The sequence below is a fragment of the Leuciscus leuciscus genome (assembly GCF_965113295.1).
Source record: "Leuciscus leuciscus genome assembly, chromosome: 23".
Classification (NCBI taxonomy): Eukaryota; Metazoa; Chordata; class Actinopteri; order Cypriniformes; family Leuciscidae; genus Leuciscus; species Leuciscus leuciscus.
This window is the reverse complement of record NC_138747.1, coordinates 11,333,322-11,357,393: the sequence shown is the minus strand read 5'-3', so window position 1 is coordinate 11,357,393 and position 24,072 is coordinate 11,333,322. Positions and strand designations below refer to the sequence as shown.

The window sequence follows — 24,072 nt, the reverse complement described above, 5'->3', positions numbered from 1 at the left end:
GATACACTGATCTGAGGTCAGTCACAGCTCTTCACTGACTGATTAACAGCCTATAAAGGCTTTATTGAGCCGATCTGAAAACTTCTACTGAATGGGAACAATACATGCTGACTGTATGCATTAAACTACTCCAACAATAAAAGCATCTTTAATTGGAAATGAATTTTAGTAGAACAATAACAACAGATTACCATAAGCTGATAATACCTTCATTCAAGTCATATTTTATTATAAAAGCAATCGAGAACAAAGACTTCTTACCTTTTATAGAAGCCATTGAGAGGCTGCAAGCAAAGAAACTGCCAGTAATCCAAACAAAATGTCTTGAGCTTCAACATTGTCTTGAGCAAGAAACCGACGCGTTCTGTGATTTAGCCTATCACATCCCTGCTAGCCTGCATAAAAGAGTTGAAATGCATGTGGTTGCACCATCACACCTGACTCAGAGGTGTTTGAGTGGCGGTGAATATGCCAAACATCCCGTAGATCAACGTAAGACAGGGCCTCGGCGGTGGCTGTAAATCCTTCCAGCATGAATAGTAACACCCTTTGTGATGTCTCTCACACCCCCAATGAAGAAGTCACACGCACCATGTGTACGACTCTCCACCGCTTCAGGGATGACAAAGGTGTGTGTGAGAAATATAACTGTAATTCCTCTAGCTCTAATCCAGCACAAAAAGTCCAAACAGAATAAAAAAAGGAGAGCTTTCCCTCACTTTTGAATTACTGCTGCTTCCATTGTCTATCAGTGCCGATGACAAAGTCCAGCTCCAGCGTGCTTCACCGCAACCACAAAGCCCCTTACACCCCCCTGCCCGGCCCGTATTAATAATGCTTTATCTGATGGTGCACTCCCTTTGCCAGCCATGTGTGTGTTGAGGAGTGCTAATCACTAGAAGCACATGGTGATCAGCAGGGACTGACGCTCACCAAACACAAGCTGGCTGATTTACAACCTCACTCTGATATGCTGATGCCCGTTGCCATGATACGGGATCACTGGCGATAAAATGCTAAATGGAAGCCTTAAGACGATGCTGATTGGCTGAGAGTGAGAGAGTGGGCATGGCCAAAAAGTCAGAGAGGCCACTGATTTTAGTTTTGTTCAGGGTAAATTGGATAAAATGCAAAAGCAAGTTTACATGTAGCTGACTTCAAATTTCAAGTGGTAAATATAGTGGCATGCACTTCATTAAGAAACGTCTTTGTTTCCCAAATAAATGATCATATATGCAGGTTTTGTGACCAAATATTAATTGAAGAGTTAAATTGAGTAATTTATGGAGCAAATGTACCTACAGACATTTATTTCTTACACTATAAGTGACCTGCAAAAAAGCAAAAAGATAATTAAAAATTGTGAAAAAGAAAGACTACCTACAATAATCTTTCCCATAAACATACATTTTATCCTAAAATCTTGATGACAAAGTTCATGAACATTTCAAGCAGTAACAGCAATGTGGCATGCTACACTTTGCCTAGTTTTAAACAATATGTTTTTAAACTATTTGATTAGATTTTTTGGAATATTTGTACATTTAACAAGATATTTGTCACTACAGTAAATTTAAATGAACTGCGAAAAAGCTAAAAGATTATTACCAAATTGTATTAAAAAACCACACACATATTAATCATATATCTTGATGTTAAAAAGGACATTAGACAGGTTATTGGTCAACCAGTATTACACTGACACAGACTAAAAACAATGAAAAGAGGGAAGCTGTGAAATTAGCAAAGATACAGCAACATTATTGTGCATGAGCCGACTCTGAACCTGAATATCTAGAGAAAGCAAATGAGATGTGACCACAATGTCATGGAAATTGAATGCACTGAAAGAGGTATATTTAAACACATGATAGCACATTCAAGCAATCCATTTCAAGGTAGCATGACCAGTAATCACCAAACCCTGTAGGCGCTCATTTCTCTAGAGAATATCAACATACTCATATGTGTGTGTGTTTGGGATGCTTGTCATTATGCGAACTACTGAAGCCCCTGCACACGGACCGGATCTTTCTGCTCCCTCTCACGCCCTCTAAACTCTCTCAAATCCATCCACAGCCTGGCACTTAAACAAAACACACAGTCCTCTCGCTATAGATTGGTACAACAGATCAGGGATTTCTTTGTGCAAGTGTTAAGTGAGAAATGCTTAATGACACTAGCAGCCAAACAGAGCTCTATAGAGTTGAGCACTCATACTGTTTGATTGCCAAAGCACAAAAGGTCACATGGTAAACAGTAAAAACATGCATCATTTAGCAAAATCATTTAGATATATAATTTTTTTTTAAGAATATGAAGGCCTTACATTGTTAAATTGTACCAAATATCTTTCCAACCATTTCCAAAAGGGTTTTTATTCATTAGTTCTTGGGTGATCCAAATGTTTTATGACTAGTACTCACAGCCAAGACAGTCAGTTCACTTAAAAACCATCCACACTCCGCCTTTCTGCAATTTAACTCGGAATTGCATTTCATTTTATGTACCTTTTACTTGTTTAAAACCCATAAACATTAGAGAACACAAGTATGGCCACACATGTCCCTTTTTCCTCAGTAATGAGTCCTAGCAAACAGCTCTTTTGTCTTGTGGGTAGTTTAGGGGCCCGTTTTGTAAGGGGGCTCGGGGGGGATGAGGGAGAGTGGGGCTTACCCATTAAACAGACGAGGATACATCCATCATCCGGTTGGCTGAGACTGAGGTTGTCTTCTTCCACACAGGACCGAGGCATTTAGACTGATATATATCCTATATATCTTCATCCTATATATATATATATCTTATAGGCTAAAAATATAACTTGAAGACTCCAGTTTCTTAAATGGGAAACAAAGCTTTTAATGGGGGAAGGTGCAATTGGTCTTGAGCGGGCAGAGTGGGCTAAAGCCATCCATTAGTCTTTGTACACCAGGTGTTGGCTTTTCAGGACCCAGCTGTGCTCCACGTCCCCAGTAAATGAGCCACACAGCTCTCTGGAGGTAATGACAGCGGTCAGCATCCGAGGGAGCACATGCCACACACTGCTATTAATGAACCGATGCTCTGCGAGAACTCAACACCAGTTAATGGCCCCTAGGCACAGGCACAGCCACATGAAAGCCAGTTTTACGATACAGGGCATCATATTCATGAATGACACTCAAGGGAACGCAAGGGAAATCTCAAACTGATAGATTTGTGGTAATTAAAGCCTATATATGTAATGCACGATTGCACGAAAATGCATGAAAAGCAGTTTCTTTCTAAGGGATGTTATCACCAGCCTTGCAGGAAACTGGATGTCTCTTATGCTCACCAAGGCTGCAAAATAGCCAAATACCGCAGTAAAAACAGTAATTTTGTGAAATATTATTACAATTTAAAATAGCTGTTTCCAACTTTAAAATGTAATTTATTCCTGTGATGGCGAAGCTGGATTTTTATTTCTATTTTTTTTTAAAACAAATTAATACAACTGCATTATGTGAGCACTTCACAATTTGTAGTAAAAATGTTAAATTACAAATACAAGTTTGAGCTCTGATTATAGTTTCAATATATACTACAATATTGGTAGCTGATGAACAATAGCTAAAATACCTTTTAGATGTATTAAGACAAATATTAATGTGTATAACACTGTAAAAAATAAAATTAAAATACTGTAAAATTACATAAAAGTATGCATTGTTAGGTAGCAGTAAAAACAATTGTACAATTCTGAAGTTATATACACATTTTATGCCATGTACGCCTCAATACAATCTAAACATACAGTTCATTCTTTGTGATTGTTGGATAGGGGGCATTACTCGGATATGGTACAGTAAAATGCAGAAAAAGCACACCAGTGATTATTTCACACAGAGGCACCAGCTGTGTAAATACAGTTTGGTTTCACGGTCTTAGGGACTGTTTTGATATACATAAGAACGGATTATATAACTATGTTTGCTTTATTGTAATGTTTTATCCGCCGGACCTGATGTCTCTTCAAAGATAGATTTTCTAGTGAAATAGAGAGCAGGTTTATTAAATGTCCCAGTGAAAAAAACAAAAGCTTAGACTAGAGGTACCTTTATATCAATTCAATAAACACTGCCTTCCCTGCAGGAAAAAAAAAAAAAACAGCTTAAGCTGGAAGCTGTGTTTTTAGAACATGGTTTCTACCTGGTCTAAACTGGTCACGCGATTGGAGGAGCAACGATGTTGGATATAGGTGGTCAAGTTGGTTTTTGAAACATAGCTAGTCTAGCAGCTAAAGCCCCTGATATTTTAAACGAAAAGGAAGAACAAAAAGGTCTGAAGTTTGTTTGGGGTGTTTGAAACAGCTTAAAGTGAGTTTTTATAGTGTTTATTGGTTCTAAATGCTCCTGTTGTCTGCGGTGTACAGACTTAAGTTTTGTTTGACTACATTCAGGAAGTGTACTTTCTTGGAGTAGATCAAATAAAAAGGGAGTTTGTATATCTGACTGCTTGTATTCATTGACAAAAATGTAGCCGTGCAGTGAGCCATGCGTGATGCATTACGATAATCGAATCGTTGACATGATAATTGTAATCGAATTGAACCGTGAGACCAAAGACGATTCACACCCCTACCCTAATATATTTATAAACAGACGTGACTTGACTGGAATTCTGAATTGCAGAGCTTATGCAAACATATCCATGTCGCTGATGCTTTTATAACTGCCTGTTCACAGCAACATAACTATAAATATGACTATAATGATAAATGGATTCTGATTGCCTGTCAATGTTTTTATCATTCAAAAATACATTCTGATACTGTCCTCTGTGTCGTTATCATCAGAGTTTTGGTGTGGACTTATAGAATTAGAATGATAATTAAAAATTTGTAGTTGTAATTATGATTATAGTTATCGTCCTTGGTGTGAACGGTCCTGAACACATTGAACGTGAAATTTTGAAGTATAAAGACTGAACTAGTATTTTCTTCTAAAACATAGCCTATTCAATTGGTTTTATACAACTTTAGTCGGTTTTATATAAAATAATTTATTATACAAATGCATGTTTTTTGTATTTTTTAAGAGTAGATTTTCCAACTACATGTTTGTTTGTTGAGAATAACCCATCACACTGACAAATACTGCAAAACATGGTGATGTGAGATCATGTTACTGGCACTCAGAGATCTTCACTCCCAGACTCCATCTTGTCTGTACTCATCCTGCTAACTTTATTACTTCCCGCTTTTCTCTTCAAAATGTTAACATCCTTTCCGACAGAGCTGTATGTCTTCTTTTAATTCCCCTGGTGAATGGGGTGATGATCCTGTCAGAGATACGTTTTGACGATAAAACGCTTGAAGTGGCGTTATCTGTGCTCCTCCGGTTTGATTGGCGGAAACCAATAAGCGCTAAATATAGGGCTTTGGCTTGCAGGCCATCTTAAAGACCCCCGAGAGGCCTTGGCCGTCTCAAGCAGGTAGGTGGGTGTGTAATTGCAGTTATTGTCGCGGCACGCGGGGCCAGATGGGGTCTAGGCTGAGATGATGAGGGTAGGCCATATTTTCGTGGCCTCAATATCACTTCTCTTTGAGACGGCTATCATGGTGAAGAGCTCTATCTGGGCTATGGCAGATAGACTAATTTATCTCGATATATCCTGCCATGCTACTTTGATGTAGAAGGTGTCCAGCAGCCTAGGGCAATGCATCATGACACCCAACTGCCTGCGGGCTTGAGAGAAGCCAATATGTGCATGGCTGATATTATAATTGGACCTTTTTTAAATAAACAAAGGCAGTGCCTATAGAAATCCATCTGCAGGGAGGATAAAACAGCGTCTAGAATGTAAAAAGTGCTTTATATCAGACTAACCGATGTAGAGGCTGTCTTTTATAGCAGTATGTTAATGGTTTCCAATTTGCTGAGGAAAAAACGGTGCGACAACTGAGGGAATTATTGCCTGCTGGTGGCCCATTCAAGGCTAAATGGAGCACCGGGAAATGTATTTATGACCCTCGTCATATTTCTGGTGAGAAAAAAGGAAAAAGAAAAACAGAGTATCTTTGTCTATTTTTAGTCTGGTATTATCATGATCGCTTCCTTTCAAAAGTCTTCAGAAAGCCCCTTTTTTTCCTTCTATCAAAGCTGGAACAATAGCTGCCTGTGGACAGCTCCAGTGAGAATCGCTCAAGCACAATGAAACGCGGGGTGCGAAACTCACACCCAGCTCTGGATGACATCAAATCGCAAATATTTATAGTTCCATACGCCCTAAAGTGGATCATAATGACACTTCTTGAATCGTCTCATTTCTTTTTGACAGCCAGTAGTTTGTTCTGTTAAAAGCATTACTGCAATATTAAAAGCAAGATATCAGCATTCACAAAACAAACAATAAAAAAATTTAAATCAAAAAATGTAAACTAGGCTATATAAATGTATTAAAAATTCACAACTTTATTCTTATTTATTTTTTATTATATTTCAATTGTATATACATGTGTGTATATATATATATATATATATATATATACATACATACATATACATACATATATATATACATAATTAAAACTAATAAAGTAATTTGTATATTATATACCATACTCAATGGATGGATGTTTTTAATAAAAATAAGAAAATAACTAAATAAATTATCATTTATTCCACATTTTTTTCATGCATTCTTTATCCGTATTCAAGATAATCACACTGCCTTATGAAAATCTCCAGTTGTTTCTGTCAGTAGCTCCGGAATTCTAAGAGCTTTGTTAACTAATGCTGCACACCCTTCAGGCTGTTACACATTCATGCATCATGAAAAAGTGACCGTAGCTCCATGCTCCCTCTAGTGGACTGAGACAATGTCCCTGCAGTCCATCCCCTCATAAATATTCCACACACTCATTTGCATTTCCTGTTCTATGCACTCCTGCCAGAGGCAAAACACACCGTCTTAAAAGTGATCCTCTTATGAACATATGAAGAGATCACCCAGTGCACTGACACAAATTACACAGAAACAAATGGCTGCATATGCAAATGAGGACATCTGGGCATCCAACAGATCAGATGTGATGTGAATTTAGCATTTTAATGACTGATTGCCTTCCCGTGTTGGAAAGTACATGCAAACTTAATGCACTTAAATGGTGAGCGCATTCAATTCAATATTGGAGATAAAACATTGTGCGTATTTATTCTATGTCACAGAGGGACGAGCAGCATCTGAGCTTGGAAACGGGCCAGATCGCTTAAAACACATTTAACCAAGGTCTAATGGTCTAAGTATTTAACGAACGCATTAGATTATGAGCCAATTAATTCAATCACAGACCAAAGAATTGTAATTTCAGTTTCACTGGCTGGGATGGAGACCGATTACACTAAAACTCATCAACTTCACTCATTATGTTGCCCGTAATACCAGATCTGTACTAAAAATGGCTTGTTGGATGGATATTTGTAGTGGCCCTCAACACTAATGAAACAGTTATAGTCTCAGCTTCATTAAGTTCAGATCATCAACGACTCTTTATTAAAAATCACATTATCATTTTTTCTTGTATATGATAACCATTTTCCTCTATTTCCCAATCAAATTAAGAACTCAAAGAGACAAAGGCTGTACATACTTACAGTGCAAGTGGAAACCAATGATATGATGATATTTTTTTAGGTTTGATGTGACTCTCTTCACACCGAGATGAAACAGGGAAGCCTTGGTGGTTTCAACCTTTGCTTTGAAGTGGTTGTCTGTTGCCAGCGAATTAAATAATTCCATATAAAGATGAAAGGTGAATAAAATGTCAGCAGAGGCATGCTGGGTTGTGCAGTTAAGCTGTTGACGGCAATGGAGTTGTGAGTGGTAGAAGTGAGCAATTCAGCACACATCTTTTTTTTTTTCAAAACTGACTCTTCAAAAGTGTGGCATTGTGCAAGCACTACATTACTGAAATCTAATGGCAGGGGACAACTACATTTTCCATACTTTCTGAAGAAAATGGTAGTGCCAATGCCTTGGCTTGGCTGTCATCCTGTTGTTAAGCGGTTAAGCCACTGATAGATGGTTGTTTACTGGCCTACATATTATAAAACATATTAATATAAAACAAAATAAATAGCAATTTAACATACAATAACTTAGCAATAACTTAACTGTTATTTTTTAACTAATCTCGGCTGTGATTGCCTTCAGCCTCATATTGCTTTTATACAACTGTTCGATGGCACAAGTGGTGTAAGTAAATATAAAACAACAACAAAAAAAACCTTTTGTCTTTAAAGGTCTTAAAAAGTCTTTTAAAAACCCTCTTTTGTGCAGAACTACTTCCGCCGCAGATTCAAATCTCAAGTTGACAGTTTAAGTTGAGCCGAAGCCTCCATTACTAATTCTAAAATGTCACTTTAAAACTAGCAATGAAGGAATGTTGTTACGCTTCATTGAAGCTTATTGTATTATGACGAGTATTATGAGAGAGAGAGATTGACTGAGTATTTCATTTCTGATAGCTATCAATGTACTCATGTAGTAGCAGTTCAGGTGCCAAGAAAATAAAAGTAGAGTAAGACGGCAACATGTTCACTTTCTACTGCTTATTGAGTCGGCCATTTGAGACCTAGAACAAAGTGTCCATCTCTCTTACAGCAGACATGGTGCCCTTGCCTACTTGTTTCATATAAGCACTAAAAATCCTGAGGGACACGGAGCCTAGAGTTTATCGGGGAAAATCCTGTAGGCTATTTTTGAGGGTCATAGCATGACCCTACCAGCAGAGCCCTGTCAGAACCGATGGGCTTTCATCATCCGCCTTTGAGAGCCATAGTGGGGAACATGAACCGGTCATTGGTCTCACTTTCTGCTGTTTGAGATAGGAGTCATGGGGATTTTCACTTCAAGGTGCTGCACCTACTGTCTGATTCCAACTGAAGAAAACATCCTATTTCCAGTTTTTAATGCTCCTTAAAGGAACTGAACAACATGAGGTTGAGAAGAGCTGTCGGTAGGGCTGGGTATCGAGTTCGATACTTTTTAAGGCTCTGACCGAATATCAAAAAATGTCTTGCCATTCGGTCCCAAATTTCGATACCTAAAGGGTTAATCTCATCAACGTCAGTGAGGCAATAAGCATGCAGCAAGATGTGTAAGCGTTACAACCCCCATATATGTAAAAGATGTGGAAAGGTGTGGCTACATTTCACCAGGTTCAATGCTAACAGCGCGCAATGCAATATTAGCATCAAGATAATTGCTACCAAGACCGGCAACACGACAAACCTGATGTGCTTGACAGTGCACGGAATAAACTTAAGAGCAGAAAGTTGCTCCGTCTTCAACTGCAAGAAGAACTGGAGGGCGTCACATAAATGAAGTGAAACGCTGATAGGCTAATTAACTCACAGACATGAGAAATATATACTGTAGAAAGCTGAAAAGTCACTATGCTGCGGAGATGACGAGTCAGTAATGTCAATTTCATCTTTGCAGCCAATGCTGACTCAGAAAACACTAAATTATTAATAAACAATTAAAATGTCTCCTTGCTTTTGTTTCACATTCATAATATCATTAGACTACTTTTGCCAGTACTTTGCGGCAAGCTTTATGTGTGCGCTTGAGTGTGAGGCATATATTCTGCCTCCCAGTACCCTATTATGAGTCATTGAGTCTGTAAAATAAAGTCAACAAACTGAAAGAATAAAACCAAAGGTTTTTTTAGGTAATATGTAATGTAATCTTGTTAAAAGATAGGTATCGGAAAAAGTATCGTGCAGGAACCGATATAAACATTTTAAAGATACCCAGCCCTAGCTGATGACGGTTAGCACACATGCTCATGCTCTGTCATTTCCCAATCCAATTCTCATCTTCTCTCCCAAATATTTAAGATCTTGCTCTATATCAATAAGTCACAGAAAGCCAATAATAACTGTTTAAAGGTTACCTGAACACATTTCAATGATGCCTATGCTGTGTTGATCTGAATATTGCCAACACAAAGAGTCAATTTTCATAATTAAATCTATTAAATTCAATGAGCAGCAACTGGTCCAAGATGATAACATTGATCGTGAGGTTACATACAAAGACAGGTGCTTCTTCTTTCATGCATTCATTCGCCTGTATCAGCATTTACTGACTGGTGCCACTAGAGAACGCAGCCATAATTTCACATATAACATAAAAATAAACTCGCTCAAGCACAGGAGCTTCAAAGCAAGAATACAGCCTCAGTGATTCAGATCATATGACAGTACGTGCAGGCACAAATTCCATCTCTGACAAACAATGACGATGATTGCAATTAAATCTGAGCTACTGCATTTTGAGTAACCCAATGTATAGGTGGAGATGAGCTACTCACACATTCTGCACTGATTGTGAGAGAAAATCTGTATTAAAAATATAGTAAAACGTGTTAAACAGCGCTACCACACTCTTACTGGTACCTGAAAGTATGACTAAATTAGACAAAATATTTCATAAACAATGCATAGCCTTTCAAATTCTGAGAAAATTTGTGGAGCTTTCTGCCAAGCCAAGATCCCATGAGTTTATGAAACCGCTAAAGACACCAATAAGCAACTAATGTTTTGAGACATAGCATCATTAAGGCTGTGAAAAACATATGCTTAAACATATGTTTAAATCATATGACTAATTAATGAACTATTTTCTATCATATTAAAGATTGCACATACAATACATGACAGCTTCTATCAACTAAGCATTTAATGTTTTAGATAATCTAAATATTTCATAATCTATTTATAATGATTTATTAGGATCAAGGGTACTTTTCCACAGATTTGCTGATGAACAATTTATTATTTTATCAAAATGTATTGTTTTATCATATATATATATATATATACATTTTATTTTTTATTATGTAATGTAATTCATATAAGAAATATCATAAAATAGACATTTCGAGTCTCAATAGCTGGTATATGTGCCAAGTTTATTTATCAGTTAAATTCTGCGTTAATAAATTCCATAAATTTGAGTTATGTGTGTATGAAGTGCAGGGGATTAATACTATAAATTGTGATGTTTTATCATTATGATAACCATGGCAACAATTAGGTTGCAAAATTTGCATATATCTCAACAACCTATGACACTTCATCACAAAATGTGTCACACCTAAACTAAGAGTTAAATGAGGTTAGAAGCACATCAGTGCGCTGAGTGACAGAATAATGCTGTGCCGCCACGCTGAATCCTGCTCGCCTGACCTCAGAGCTGGAGTCTGGCTCTCGCTGGCAGGCTAATGTGAAAGCCTTCCTCCTGAGAGGCATGGCACTACGCCACCTCCCATTACTGTCACTGACACGACTACTGCCACCGAGCTCTAAAAACACATCCAAATCACATTCACACACACACAAAAAAAGTTCTAGTTAGTTCTAATTGTGGTTTGGGAAGCACGATCTATACTTGTCTAATAGAGAGAGAGAAAGTGTGATTAGTCATGGTCCGCTCTAGAGGAGTAACGCGTGACCAGGGTGACCTTGAGGGAGGGTCACATGACATCGAAAGGCTGTCCCAATTCCCTTTGGTCCCTCCCTCCCCCCTGGGACGAGGCACAGCGGGCGGCAGGGGAAGATGTGCAGGCGGACAGAGCTCAGGGGCAGATGGAGACATGGACCATTGCATTATGCAACATCCCAGCAGAGAATGAGGCATGTTGACAGTCTTTTTACTCACTTGATAAATCACAATTTGAACAAACAAACATCTATCTATGAAATTACCTTATTAACAATAAAGATAAATATTAACAATGAAACAATGAACAATGAAAACAGACAGACAGACATAGACATCCATCCATCCATCCATTCATTCATTCATCCAGCCATCAATCAAATGAGCTTTTTAACAACAAATATAAATATTAACAAATAGATCATTTATTAACTATAAAGATTGATCGTTTATTAACAATAAAGACAGACAGACAGACAGATAATATTTGACTCCTTAACCAGATTAAAATGACCTTATTATCAATGATGTAATTTAAACTACAAATATCAAACTATTCCTTCAGAACATTTAAGTGTATGTTTGTGCCAAAGAAAAAACCCAAAACAAGAGTGCATCTTGTATCCCGGAGAGAGGGCATGCTCATTCCGCTTGACAAACAGCGGTGCGCTCAATACAGACTGTCTTATACCGTTTCTAAAAATAGTCTCGCCGTGACATCACCAGAGCTACGCAAACACTGTCCACTTTGTTTTCAGTCTGCGTGCGAGAGATATCTCAGGGTAGAGAGCCAACCTTATCCCTCTGCCCTGGGCTTAGAGAGACACAGCCTGCGGCAAACTCGCAGGACATACTGAACGTGCCTGCCTCAAACAGTCCATTAACTCTCTACGCCAGACATCAAAATGCGTGACCCAAGATTTGCTCCTCGTATGTTTTGATGGCTTTTTAAAAATGTTAAATGAAGCGTCAAGCAGTCAAGTTGTCATGTATGAAATTAAAACGGGGTCTTACCCCACAGATACGGGTAGAATAACAAGATCTGTGCGCTGTCAAAAACGCTCTCCCTCATTTATTTGACATCACGCTCATGTGATCGCACAATACTGAATGCAATGCTGAGGTTAATAATATCTGTTGTTTCACATCAAAACAAAGCAAAGCTCAATATTCCCCTTATCTCAAATGAGCCCTGGCACGATTACACACACTCACATGCACAATTCAAACATGTACTCACAAGTGGTAGCGATGACAAGCCATGAAGTCGCTGTGTCTCTGTGAGTCTGTTGTGCGCGGCAAACTAAGCTTCAGTCTCACACACACACCTCTTTCCTCTCAAACACTCGCAGAAGTGCTCGACTCATTCAAGCATAGCCTCAGCGGGGCGGCAGACCTCACGGAGTGTGTGATGTAATGTGCATTTCAAACACACACACACACACATACACACGTACATCTCATCAGTGATGTTTCCTATGAGATTCAGAGATTCACACATTCATTTTTCATGTGATGGATCAAAAGGTGATCATTTTATTACTGGAAATGAATCATGCAATAGGCACTTCTGAACCCATCCAGCATTTGATTTGTTTTTTGTTTACGTCTGATCTCTTCAATCCTGGACTGTAGTATGGTTCAGGGAGCCAGAGACCTAGTTGGCACAGTGGTTGCTATAGTAACATATTCTGTTTGTGAGGCTGGACCAATCAGAACGAACGTGGAGCATCCCCAATGACACAAACGGATTCATTAAGAACTAACAAAAGATTATGCGTACAGGCAAGCTGAAGACTTAATTATGCTGGGAGGGAGGAAATACCTCTTGATTCAAGAAATGTTTTAATTATCAGTCAGCGTCTTTAATCTAAAATCGCTGGAAGTGATTTAAAGTTTTTAATTGTTGGTCTATATCTCTATATAAAATTGCTGTGCCCAATTAAAATGTTTAAATTGTTGGTCTGTGTCTCTAATATAAAATCACTGGTCATGATTTGAATTTTTTTATTGTTTGTCTATGGCTCTAATATAAAATTGCTTGGCCGATTATATATTTTTTATTGTTGGTCTACATCCCTAATATAAATTATTCGGTGCCATTTTAATTTTTATATTTATGCGCAACAATTCTTATATAAAATCCCTGGGCACATTTTACACTTTTTTAATTGTTGGTCTAAATTCCTAATTTAAAAAAAACTGGCTGTGATTAGATTTTTTTGTTAATTGTTGGTCTACATCTTTAATATAAAATCTCTGGCTGTGATTAATATTTTTTAAATTGTGTGTCTACATCTTTAATATAAAATCACGGGTTGTGATTGAATTTTTTTTAATGATGGTCTACATCTCTAATATAAAATTGTTTTGGCCAATTTAAACTTTTAAATTGTTGGACTAAGTCCCTAATTTAAAATAACTAGCTGTGATTTATATATATATATATATATATTTTTTTTAATTTTTTTTTTTTTTTTATTGTTGCTCTCTAATATAAAATAGCTGGGCCTGATTTATTTAGTTTTTTACGAAACTGCAAGCTGGGATTAAATTTTTTTAATTGTTGGTCTACGTCTCTAATATAAATATTGGTTAGCCCAATTAGGTTTGTTTATCATTTTGGTCTACATCCCTAACATAAAATTGTTGGCGCCATTTAAATGTTTTAATTGTTGGTCTATGTCCCTAATATAAAGTTGTTGGGTGCCATCTTAACTTTTATAAAATCTCTGGGCCTGAATTAATTTTAATTAAAAAATATATATTGTTGGTCTACGTCTGTAATACAAAACCGCTAGATGTGATATCACTATTATTATTATTTTTTACTTTTGATCTACATCTCTAATATTACAGGTTGAGCGCACATTGAGAGCTGACAGTTTTACCCTTTTTTGTGGGATGTCTCAGCAGACAACATCTCCTGTCCCGCTGGGACCCTCCTGCATGTACCTGTCACCTGGTAACAACAATGCCATGGCACAAGCACATTACCAGTTACCATAACAATACCTGTCAGATAAAACACGTTCTCAACATGCACCAGGAGACTTAACCGGCTCCCACACACCTTAATACCTCCACAAGCTGACATAGCACTTAACACAGAGAGGGGCTTTGGAAACATCTCCACCTCTGATATAACAAGGTCGGGGCCTTTGTTATGCTGATTTAATCTCCCGAAGGAGCATTGCATTGTGGGATCAGATCTTTACAGGAATAGGAAAAAGCACAGTAATGAGGCTGTACACCTCCACGCAAACACGCTCATTATGGAGCCTTGGTGGCAAGCATGAGACCGAGACTTTTGGGACTGGTGTTGTTCATGCATGTACAGAGATGATGGACAGAAGTGGGGAAGGAAAGCTGGAGGTGGACACCAGATTTGATGTAGCTTTCAAGAGATGCTGACATACTGATACATCAAAATGATGTGCATTAAATTTGCATGCTAATGCAATGTTAATGATCATTCACAAATACCTAAAACAAATCAAATCGATATCACCCACAAAGCTTCATATATATACATTTAGAGGAATGCATTACACATTTAATGCATATTGTATGAGATATGAAAAGGACAAGCATTGGCAGTCCGCTCAGAGCCCAAACCAACTACTGGATCTCTCATATATATAGGTGTGAGCTGAATAATTTGACATAGTAACAGATACATATGCATGCAAAAATCAAACAACATGCCACAAACCAGGGATGTGCAAAACTATTCAAAATCAACTAGTCTGTGGGTTGTGGAAAACATCCTTGCATTATTACAGTAGGCTGGTTTCAAGGTTCATCTAAGCAGTTTGGGGACATTCACGTTCTTGCATTCAACAACAGCTGGGCAAAATTGCAGAATGTGAGCATTTTTAAAAGTTATCATTAAAATATATATGTTTTTTTTATATATATATTTTAGGGCTCAGCAATAATGATTTTTTTCATGTTCTGTTGGTCTAGTCAAGATGTTTAAATTGTTACAAAAGATTTTTGTTTCAAATAAATGCTGTTCTTTTGAACTTTCAATTTATCAAATAATAATAATAAAAAAGAAAGTATCACAGTTTCCACAAAATATTAGGCAGGACAACTGTTCTCAACATTGCTAACAATAAGAAATGTTTCTTGATCAGCAAATCAAAGCAAATCAAAATGTTAAGAATATTTCACAATATTACTGTTTTGACTGAATTTTGATTAAATAAATGCAGCCTTGGTGAGTATAAGAGACATTCAAATATCTTACCGATCTCAAACTTTTGATATACAAGTACATTAGCATGACATAGTATATTTCGCGTGCGCACGAGAAAGTTTCTCGTGAGCACGTGAAAGTCTGTATATTTACATTTTTGCGAAGGTCCCTTTAGGGGCTCTGTATTATGAGCATATAAGCATGAAATATATTATATGCATTACGATAAATACAAAAATGTGAATTTTTTATTATATTATTCCAAAAGAGAATATGCAACAAAATGATACTTATCTATGAAATATTAATGCAAAATATTTCTGATAAGCTTGAAATTTTCAACACATTATTATTGACATTATCAACTGTATTAAGACTACCACACTTTTTTTTTTTTATCTAACAAAACATTGTTTACTGTATGTTAGCCATCTAAATAACATTACCTTGGTGACATTTCAGATTAACTAGTCAACATCATTGTTGGATGACTAATCAACCATCCCAACTCATCTCTACTGCAAACTTGGTAAACACAAACATACATCCTGAGGTGAAGTACAGAGGGAGCAAAACATCTCACAAGAGCTCTATCTCTGATCCCACTTCGATTCCTGGAAATAGCACTCATTCACTCCCCTGGAGAGGATGGCTGAAAAGTGCGAGTGAGTGAGTGTGCGTGTAAGGCGGTTTCAAAGAGGCCTGCCCCCAGACTTATTCACTCAGTCAACTACTTGTGATCAGAAATTAGCCTTGGCTGAAAGGGCCGTGCTGAGAATCTCTTTTGGCGATATTCTGCCTCTGCTCTCTGAGGCTCTTGTCTGAGGAGCTGAAGCAGGCTAATCTCTGCTAGCCTTGAGCTGTTCGCTAACAATACAGCACCAAGGGAGAAAAGATTACTTACAACTGAACATCTATTACGAGGAATGATTTATTGATTTGCTGAGGGGTTGAAAACCAGGGGGAGGCAGGGGCTTGATACATTGGAGAGATTTGCAGAGGAGGCAGGAGTGTTCATGAGACAGAACTGAGGTACACATATTCATGAGGCAGAACTGATAAAGAAGTCTTCATGAGGTGAACTTGAACTTCAGTTGTGCGCCAACTGTCAAAATTGAAGTGAGGATTGCTTTTTAAATTCAATTTGCCGAATTAAATCGAGGTACAGTGGAAAACAGAACTGCAGTTTGATGGATGGATGGATGGATGGATGGATGGATGGATGGATGGATGGATGGATGGATGGATGGATGGATGGATGGATGGATGGATGGATGGATGGATGGATGGATGGATGGATGGATGGATGGATGGATGGATGGATGGATGGATGGATGGATGGATGGATGGATGGATGGATGGAATTACAGCTAGTAAAATGGGAATTTTCTGAACCACCTGACCGCAGCAGATTCATTTAGGTGTTGATATTGTTGCCATATAAACGCGTAATTCCCAGTCCGAGGACGCAAACAGCTCCACATAGAATGTCACGTATTGTCATCTCGAGACTACTGTAATTATTATGACATGCCATGAACACAGCATAAATTCTTCTTTCTGACAATCCAGGAAATTTCAGTTCAACTTCCTGGGAGGGAAGTTCCAATTCAATTCAAATTCACACTAACATAAATCCTTGCAGTTGAAATCCGCTAATCATGAGGAATTCAGCCTGAAATATACACGTCAACAGCTTTCCATGACCGTGTGCACCGTATATATGCGTGCACACACGCGCTCATGAGTCGGTGACAAGGCAGAGAACACCTGACACCTCATCATCTGAAAGAGGGAATGAGAGTGAAACATATGGGAGATCTATTTGCATGCCTCACATCTCCCCGACTCACTTAAGAGTCACGCTCAGTCTTCAGCTCTGCTCTCCGCTCAGAGGATCACTCAGACTGTGTGTATGAATAATGAACGCACATTAAACCCCAGATGTGCAGAGGGAAAGAAAGAGAGGAAGATAAAGAGAGAAGAAGAGAACTGAAGTCGCTGCAGGGGACAGACAACTGAGACACGGGGGGGCTTGGACAGAATTGAATTATAACTTGCGTGATCCAGGGCTCATTTTAAAGGGATGACGGCAGAGGTTTAGACAGACCTGTACAATATCGTGTCAAATATCTGTTTCCTGGATCAGTGTGCGGATGAGAAGTAATATTGTGTCTGTATATGAGGAACTCGAAAGCTGCTTGGCTCTTCTAATACACTGTCTCCCTCCTCTGGAAGAGAGCCATGGATGCTGCCAACAACAGTCCAAACAAACAAACAAACAACATAGATTGAAATACATGAGCCATAATAACGCACAATAAATAAAATGCCAAATAAAGACGATGGAATAAATAATGGAATATTCCATTTAATAATGGAATATATATATATTTTTTCAAATATATACCCTGAATGCAATGCAACTTGCTTTGAATAAAAGCATCGGCCAAAGGTATAAATGTAAATATTGCAAGTCTGACTGAAGATTTTAGAAATCTATACATGAACTAATGCATTTTAACATTAGATAACTGTCTGGTTGATGCGAGTCCAAATGATTTAACGTGACCAGTAGGGGGCAGTGTTTTCACACATCTATCACACCATGTGTTTCTCTGCATATGGATTTCTGAAAAGTTTATGAGCCAACCATAAACATGCCCAGATCATCAACAACATCAGAAATAAAAATTGTGTGTATGTTCCATGTCCATGACTAAAAAGCAGCAAGGGTGCAGCTGGGGTGACGGCCATGAAATGAGTAGGCAACACAATTTCTGCACTGACTGAGCGCTCTCTGAAGAGATCTTCAGATGTTGTCTACAAAAAGACACACAGCGGGGAAAGCTGGAGCCAATTCTCCTTGTCAAAAGGAAGCCTGCCAGTGTGTACCACATCGCTTCAATCACAGCAAGACGACCCAATGATGATTACAATAACGCTAATTTAAAGGCACAATTGCTTCCATTATCATTACAGTTAATCACTGTGACTAGAAAACTAGTGCCGACAGGGAACTGTCAGAGTTAAAGGAAAGCTGGGTGTCAAATTGTACAGGTCACTGCAAAAACGACCTTCAACAGAACAAACGTCTGCCTCTGACAGCAGTAACACGAGCGCTTCAACTGAGACGTTCGATCTTGAACATCAGCATTATCCTCACACAGAGAAGAGGAGGAGGATATGGCGGTGAGTTTTATCAGCAGACGATCCACAACTGCACCTGCGTAAACCTCACTGATGCTAGAAGAAAAGCAGAGAATGGCATATTTTGAATGAATGCAAATTAGATCACAATTATGCATAGAGACACATACATTCTTTAAATATCGATTATAAAATGACCGCGATCAATCAGCTCCAAAGGTCACCAGAAAGAGAGTAAGCGGCCAATTATTTCAATTTGCTCTGTGCCTCCGTCTGCACATACACACAGTCGGATGTCCACACACAAACACTGAGTCTTCTGAGATTTCATTGTTCAGAGTGAAGTGTGGCAGAATCTCTTCACTGCACATTCTGCACGTCCCTCTCTGGGAGTGTTATGATTGTCTGTGATGGACACAATCTTTCAAATCAAACCCCTTTAGGCTGAGGCAACAATTCCAGACCCCTGAATCTGCTCAAATCTCCCACAATGCCAGTGTCTTTGCAGTAGAGGACTGCTGCAGACTGAAGCAACGCACACTCTGCTCCAAATCAGCGCATTTGCACACATTATACAATAAGTCCACAACTCAAATCTGCTCTGTAGTAAGAACTAAAATATTAGCTACCTAGAAATGACTTGTTCAATTTCTCAAGTTGTTGAAAATATTTAAAAAATAAAGAAATATTAAAGTGCCCCTTTTTGAAGATTCCAAATTTTGCTTTTGAGGTCTCCTAGGTTTACATGGATCCAAGATTTAAAAAAAACGTACATTTTCTCATAATTTACATAGCAGTATTACCTCTTTCTTTCCCAGAGTGTCTGAAACAGTTCAATAAAGGATTCGGCCTCTCTAAACCCCTCCTTTCTGAGAGCCTACTCTGCTCTGATTGGTCAGATGGCCCAGACCATAGACCATTATGCAAATTTCTTACAAAACTATGACTCGTTTCAGGCAGTTCAGAATCTGTTCTTTCTTTTGGAAGAGAATAACAAACAGCTATATTTATTTCACTACATGAAAAGTAATATCCGAAAAAGCATAACAGGAGCACAGAAGAGCAAATAGTAATGTAGTAGTATATCAATGATTTATTGTAAAATGCAAAGCAATGTCAGTGCAAGTATTCACTGTAGACCAGAAGACATAGCAAATGTGACACGTGACCACATAATCATATTTCAGGTAATTGAGTCATCAATTTCACAATGTTTAGTGAATCAAGACCTTTGCAATCAACTAAATGTAATATAGGCCTACTGATTCATAGTGAAATATAGAGCAGAACGAAACACCAGACGTCCTTCAAGAAACAATTAAACAGAAATATTCAGGCACATACTGGCAAAAACATAATTTTATAAGGAGGAATGGGATTGGAAAATGTCGCAAACCAGATTTGCTCATATCCTCAGATAGCTCAATGTGTCAGAACACAAGTGCTAGCTAACTCGCTCTGGCCCAAAAAAACGCATTTTAACATCCCACAAAGAAGCCTAAGTTGAATTGCTCTAAAAGTTGTGTCAATTCACCATGTCCCCACAGAAACAGAAGTCTTGTTATTATGCCATACGTCCTCCACTGCAGCTAGGACAATTAAAACCAGGCTCAACCGGCAGCCTTATAACTGACGCTTGCGTTTAATTAGAGCGAGACAGAAGGTGAGTCTCAAGCTCTGTGCAGGTCTCTGATGCTTTCGTAGCACTTCACCTCTATAAGACTCTGTCTCCGCTATTTACTACAGCATCTCACCTCCTAGCAGGACCCGTGTCTCCTTGGAAACAGAGATGTGGCTGTGATTTGTGTGTATGTGTATGTGTGTGTGTGAGAGATGTCTGATGTAGTGGGATACCGCCTGTCCCCTCAGCTCGGGTTTGCGAGACTATAGTCAAGCAGCTGTAACGTGTCCATGGGAGCTGATAGAACACATATGCCAAAGACGCATCCTTCACATGAGCACGCACACACTCGACTTCCTCTCGGAAGGAAACGTTAAGTCGGCAGGCTGCTGAAAGGGGTTTGTCACTAGGATTGTCATGATAAGAATTTTCAATAGTGAATGCCAGTCAATTGTATGATTATCAATAACGATATATACCATCACAATATTCAATAGCAATGCATATGCTATTGAACACACTCCTTTAATTATTACAGATATTAATGTGAATTATGATAGCCTTTTCTGCTTCAGTGTAAAAAGGTAATCTCACAATAATGACTATTTCTTATAACTGCAACTTTACGTATTTCTCAAAATTGCAACTAAATCTTACATTTGCTACTATTCTCATAACTGCAGCTTTATTTCTCATAATTTCAAATATCTCACAATTGCGACAATTTCTCATAATTGCAACTTTATTTCTCATAATTGCTACTATACATCACTTTTGTGACCTTTTCTCTTATTTGTGACATTATATCCCAAAATTGCAACTTTAAATCTGGCATTTGCGAATATTTATAGTCACAATTGTGATCTCAAAATTTCAACTTAAATTTCCTGTAATCGTGAATTTAAATATCACAATGTCACTTTATATCTCATTAACTGTCTCACAACTACAATATCTTTTTATATCACATTAACTTCATCCTACAATTACTACTTTTTTTATTATTAAGCTGTATTTATTAAAATGAATTAAAACAACAACATTAACTTGGTATCTTTATTTATTTATTTTATTCAGTATTGATTTAATATGAAGTAGGCCTACCAGTAGTTTTGACATATTGTACCAACTGGTCTGGTCTAAGGAGGAACATCTAACTGGCTGACTGTCACGCTCCCTCTTGCTCTTTCTCAGACAGACTTGTTATGATGTTAATGTCATTCCTCTCCTCTTCCTCTCTCACTACCATCCCTTTCTTTCTGTCATCTCTGGTCCACTGAATGCTGTGCTCCATACTTCCACACTTGCCTGTCAGGAGGTCTTTAAAACAACTTGCAATTTGCTCTTCCCTTTGATGGAAAAGGTTGGTCCGAACCAGCTTTAACCTCCTTTGCAATTCACGGCCTCTTGCCGAATTTCGCCGCTGACCTTTTAGGTACAAACCAAAGTAATGAGATAAACGTTTTGGAAAAAATTATATTTCATTCCCTTTCAGCCTGAATTGCGCTGCTTCATGACGTGCGCACCATGGCGGTCCTTGTATTGAATTTCCTTACAATGTACCTTTTTCCATTCTTGGTTTCATTCTTTCCACCTCATTCAGGGCCTCTCCACTTCAGCTTTTGCAATTATTTGAGACTAAAAAAAATTATATAGACGGTGCAATATTTTGTTACAAATATGATGTGTGAGATGTCCTTGGGGACTGAAAACAGAGAGAGGAGAGAGAAGGAAAGAGAGAGGTTGAGAGGGCTAGAGTGAATGTCAGTAGTCGTGCGAGCTGTACGTGTTTAGACTCAGGATGAGAAAGCGACCAGACAGAGAGAACAGAATAGTAATGATTAATGAGAGAAAGTGAGTTGTCTTAAAAGAGATTTGCCACATCATTTTATCAAAATCTTTAGACATAGGTGTGACTATATTTACAACCATTACAGTTGCTCACTAGCATAGGTTGTGTTTTGGATGCCGTTTCCATGCACTTACGGACACATTCATAGATCAACATCCATGTGAGAATTACATATGAAAGTGAACATTGCTATGGCGGCCTCCACACTTCAAAGGAAAGAGAACTTTAAGTGAGCATTCAGAAGAAAGCAGGGAATTACTATCTCATTTGTGATCGTCTGAAACACACTACAAATTGAAAAGTTAACTTGATAACGGCAGCAAAATCTAAGTAATATTTCCTGTTATAATATTATGTATTGTATAGTTACTGGCTACACAAGAGCAACTGAGTTTTTTTTTATAATCCAAGTAAAGATAGATAAATTACCTCACATAATTAAATCATTAAAACACACCACTCACAAACACATAATCATGAATAATAATATTTCTATAAAGTAATTAGTGCTGTCTAATCTAACATAAAAGTTTGTGTTTATATAATTTATATAGTTTATATAACTGTGTTACACGCCACTGCTGAAATCCACCCGTATATATATATCTATATATATATATAAAACATACATTTATTACATAACCACAAACTTTTATGTTAGATGCGATTAATCGTGATTAGCAATTAGGGATTTTTAGTGACAGCACAAAAAATTATATATAAGAAAGAAAGAAAGAAAGAAAGAAAGAAAGAAAGAAAGAAAGAAAGAAAGAAAGAAAGAAAGAAAGAAAGAAAGAAAGAAAGAAAGAAAGAAAGAAAGAAAGAAAGAAAGAAAGAAAGAAAGAAAGAAAGAAAGAAAGAAAGAAAGAAAGAAAGAAAGAAAGAAAGAAAGAAAGAAAGAAAGAAAGAAAGAAAGAAATCGATTTCTATTTCGCAGTACAGGATGCTGAAGTGCTGGGGCCGGAATGAGTCTTTTTAAAGTTACATAACCAGTAAGAACTTCCATTGCCTGAATTTCTTTAGAAAAAGCAAAGTAGCGGACTGTCAAAAATTGATTCACATCAGCTGTGTGCTTATTTATCACATATCCTGAGAGAAAACTGAATTTTCAATCCAAGCCGTCAATGAGCCTGAGGAAAGCCTGCTGTATCAGAATATTCCTGTGTAACTGATAAAACCAACCTCGGCTGCATATTGCTTTCAGACTGAAACTTTAGTATTTTTCCAAACCAAAAGAAAAGTTCTAAAGAAACTTATTAGCCAAGATTATAGTTTGAGAATGACAACGAGATGAGATATTATCCCCCTTATCGAAATGTGCGCCATTTAAAAGTGTTTCACCGCAAAGAAAAGCCAGCGCTCTGAAAAAAGATTCTCTCCACATAATAATGCTGGGGTGGAATAATTGCGCAAACTAACTGATTAAATTCGGCAGTGTGTGAAGTTGGTGCGATTACCATAACTCATTATATTACCTATTTAATTTTGCACCCCTACTGCTTTGGTGAACGTTAGATCAGTTTAGTTTGTTTGGCCTGAAGGAAATTAGCTTATTTAATACTTTTTTCAAAAGCACAACCCTGGACACACACACACACACTCAAATCCAGGAATGTAGAGGAAGACATTATTTGAAAGAGTTTCAAGATCCTTCACACTTCTCTTTCTTTGTTACGATTTTGTACATTAGCAAATAAAAACTTTTAAAATCTTCGACTACACCCAAATTCACGATGGCAAGCCCTGAGGATACACAAGATTCAATTTGAA

At 37.7% G+C, this 24,072-nt stretch overlaps 1 protein-coding gene across 4 annotated transcripts in view; it reads right to left on the bottom strand.

Annotated features, from left to right (window-relative positions):
* Positions 1 to 24,072, bottom strand: part of iqsec1b (IQ motif and Sec7 domain ArfGEF 1b) — a 169,710-nt gene that overhangs the window by 65,927 nt on the left and 79,711 nt on the right. The window contains exon 1 of one of the 4 annotated variants that reach the window (XM_082155004.1): positions 12,716 to 13,662. The exons of the other annotated variants lie outside the window; for them this stretch is intronic. Coding sequence (XP_082011130.1) covers positions 12,716 to 12,738 — 23 coding nt within the window. The 5' untranslated portion in view covers positions 12,739 to 13,662. Of the gene's footprint in view, positions 1 to 12,715; positions 13,663 to 24,072 lie in introns of those variants that run through there. 4 annotated transcript variants of the gene reach the window in all.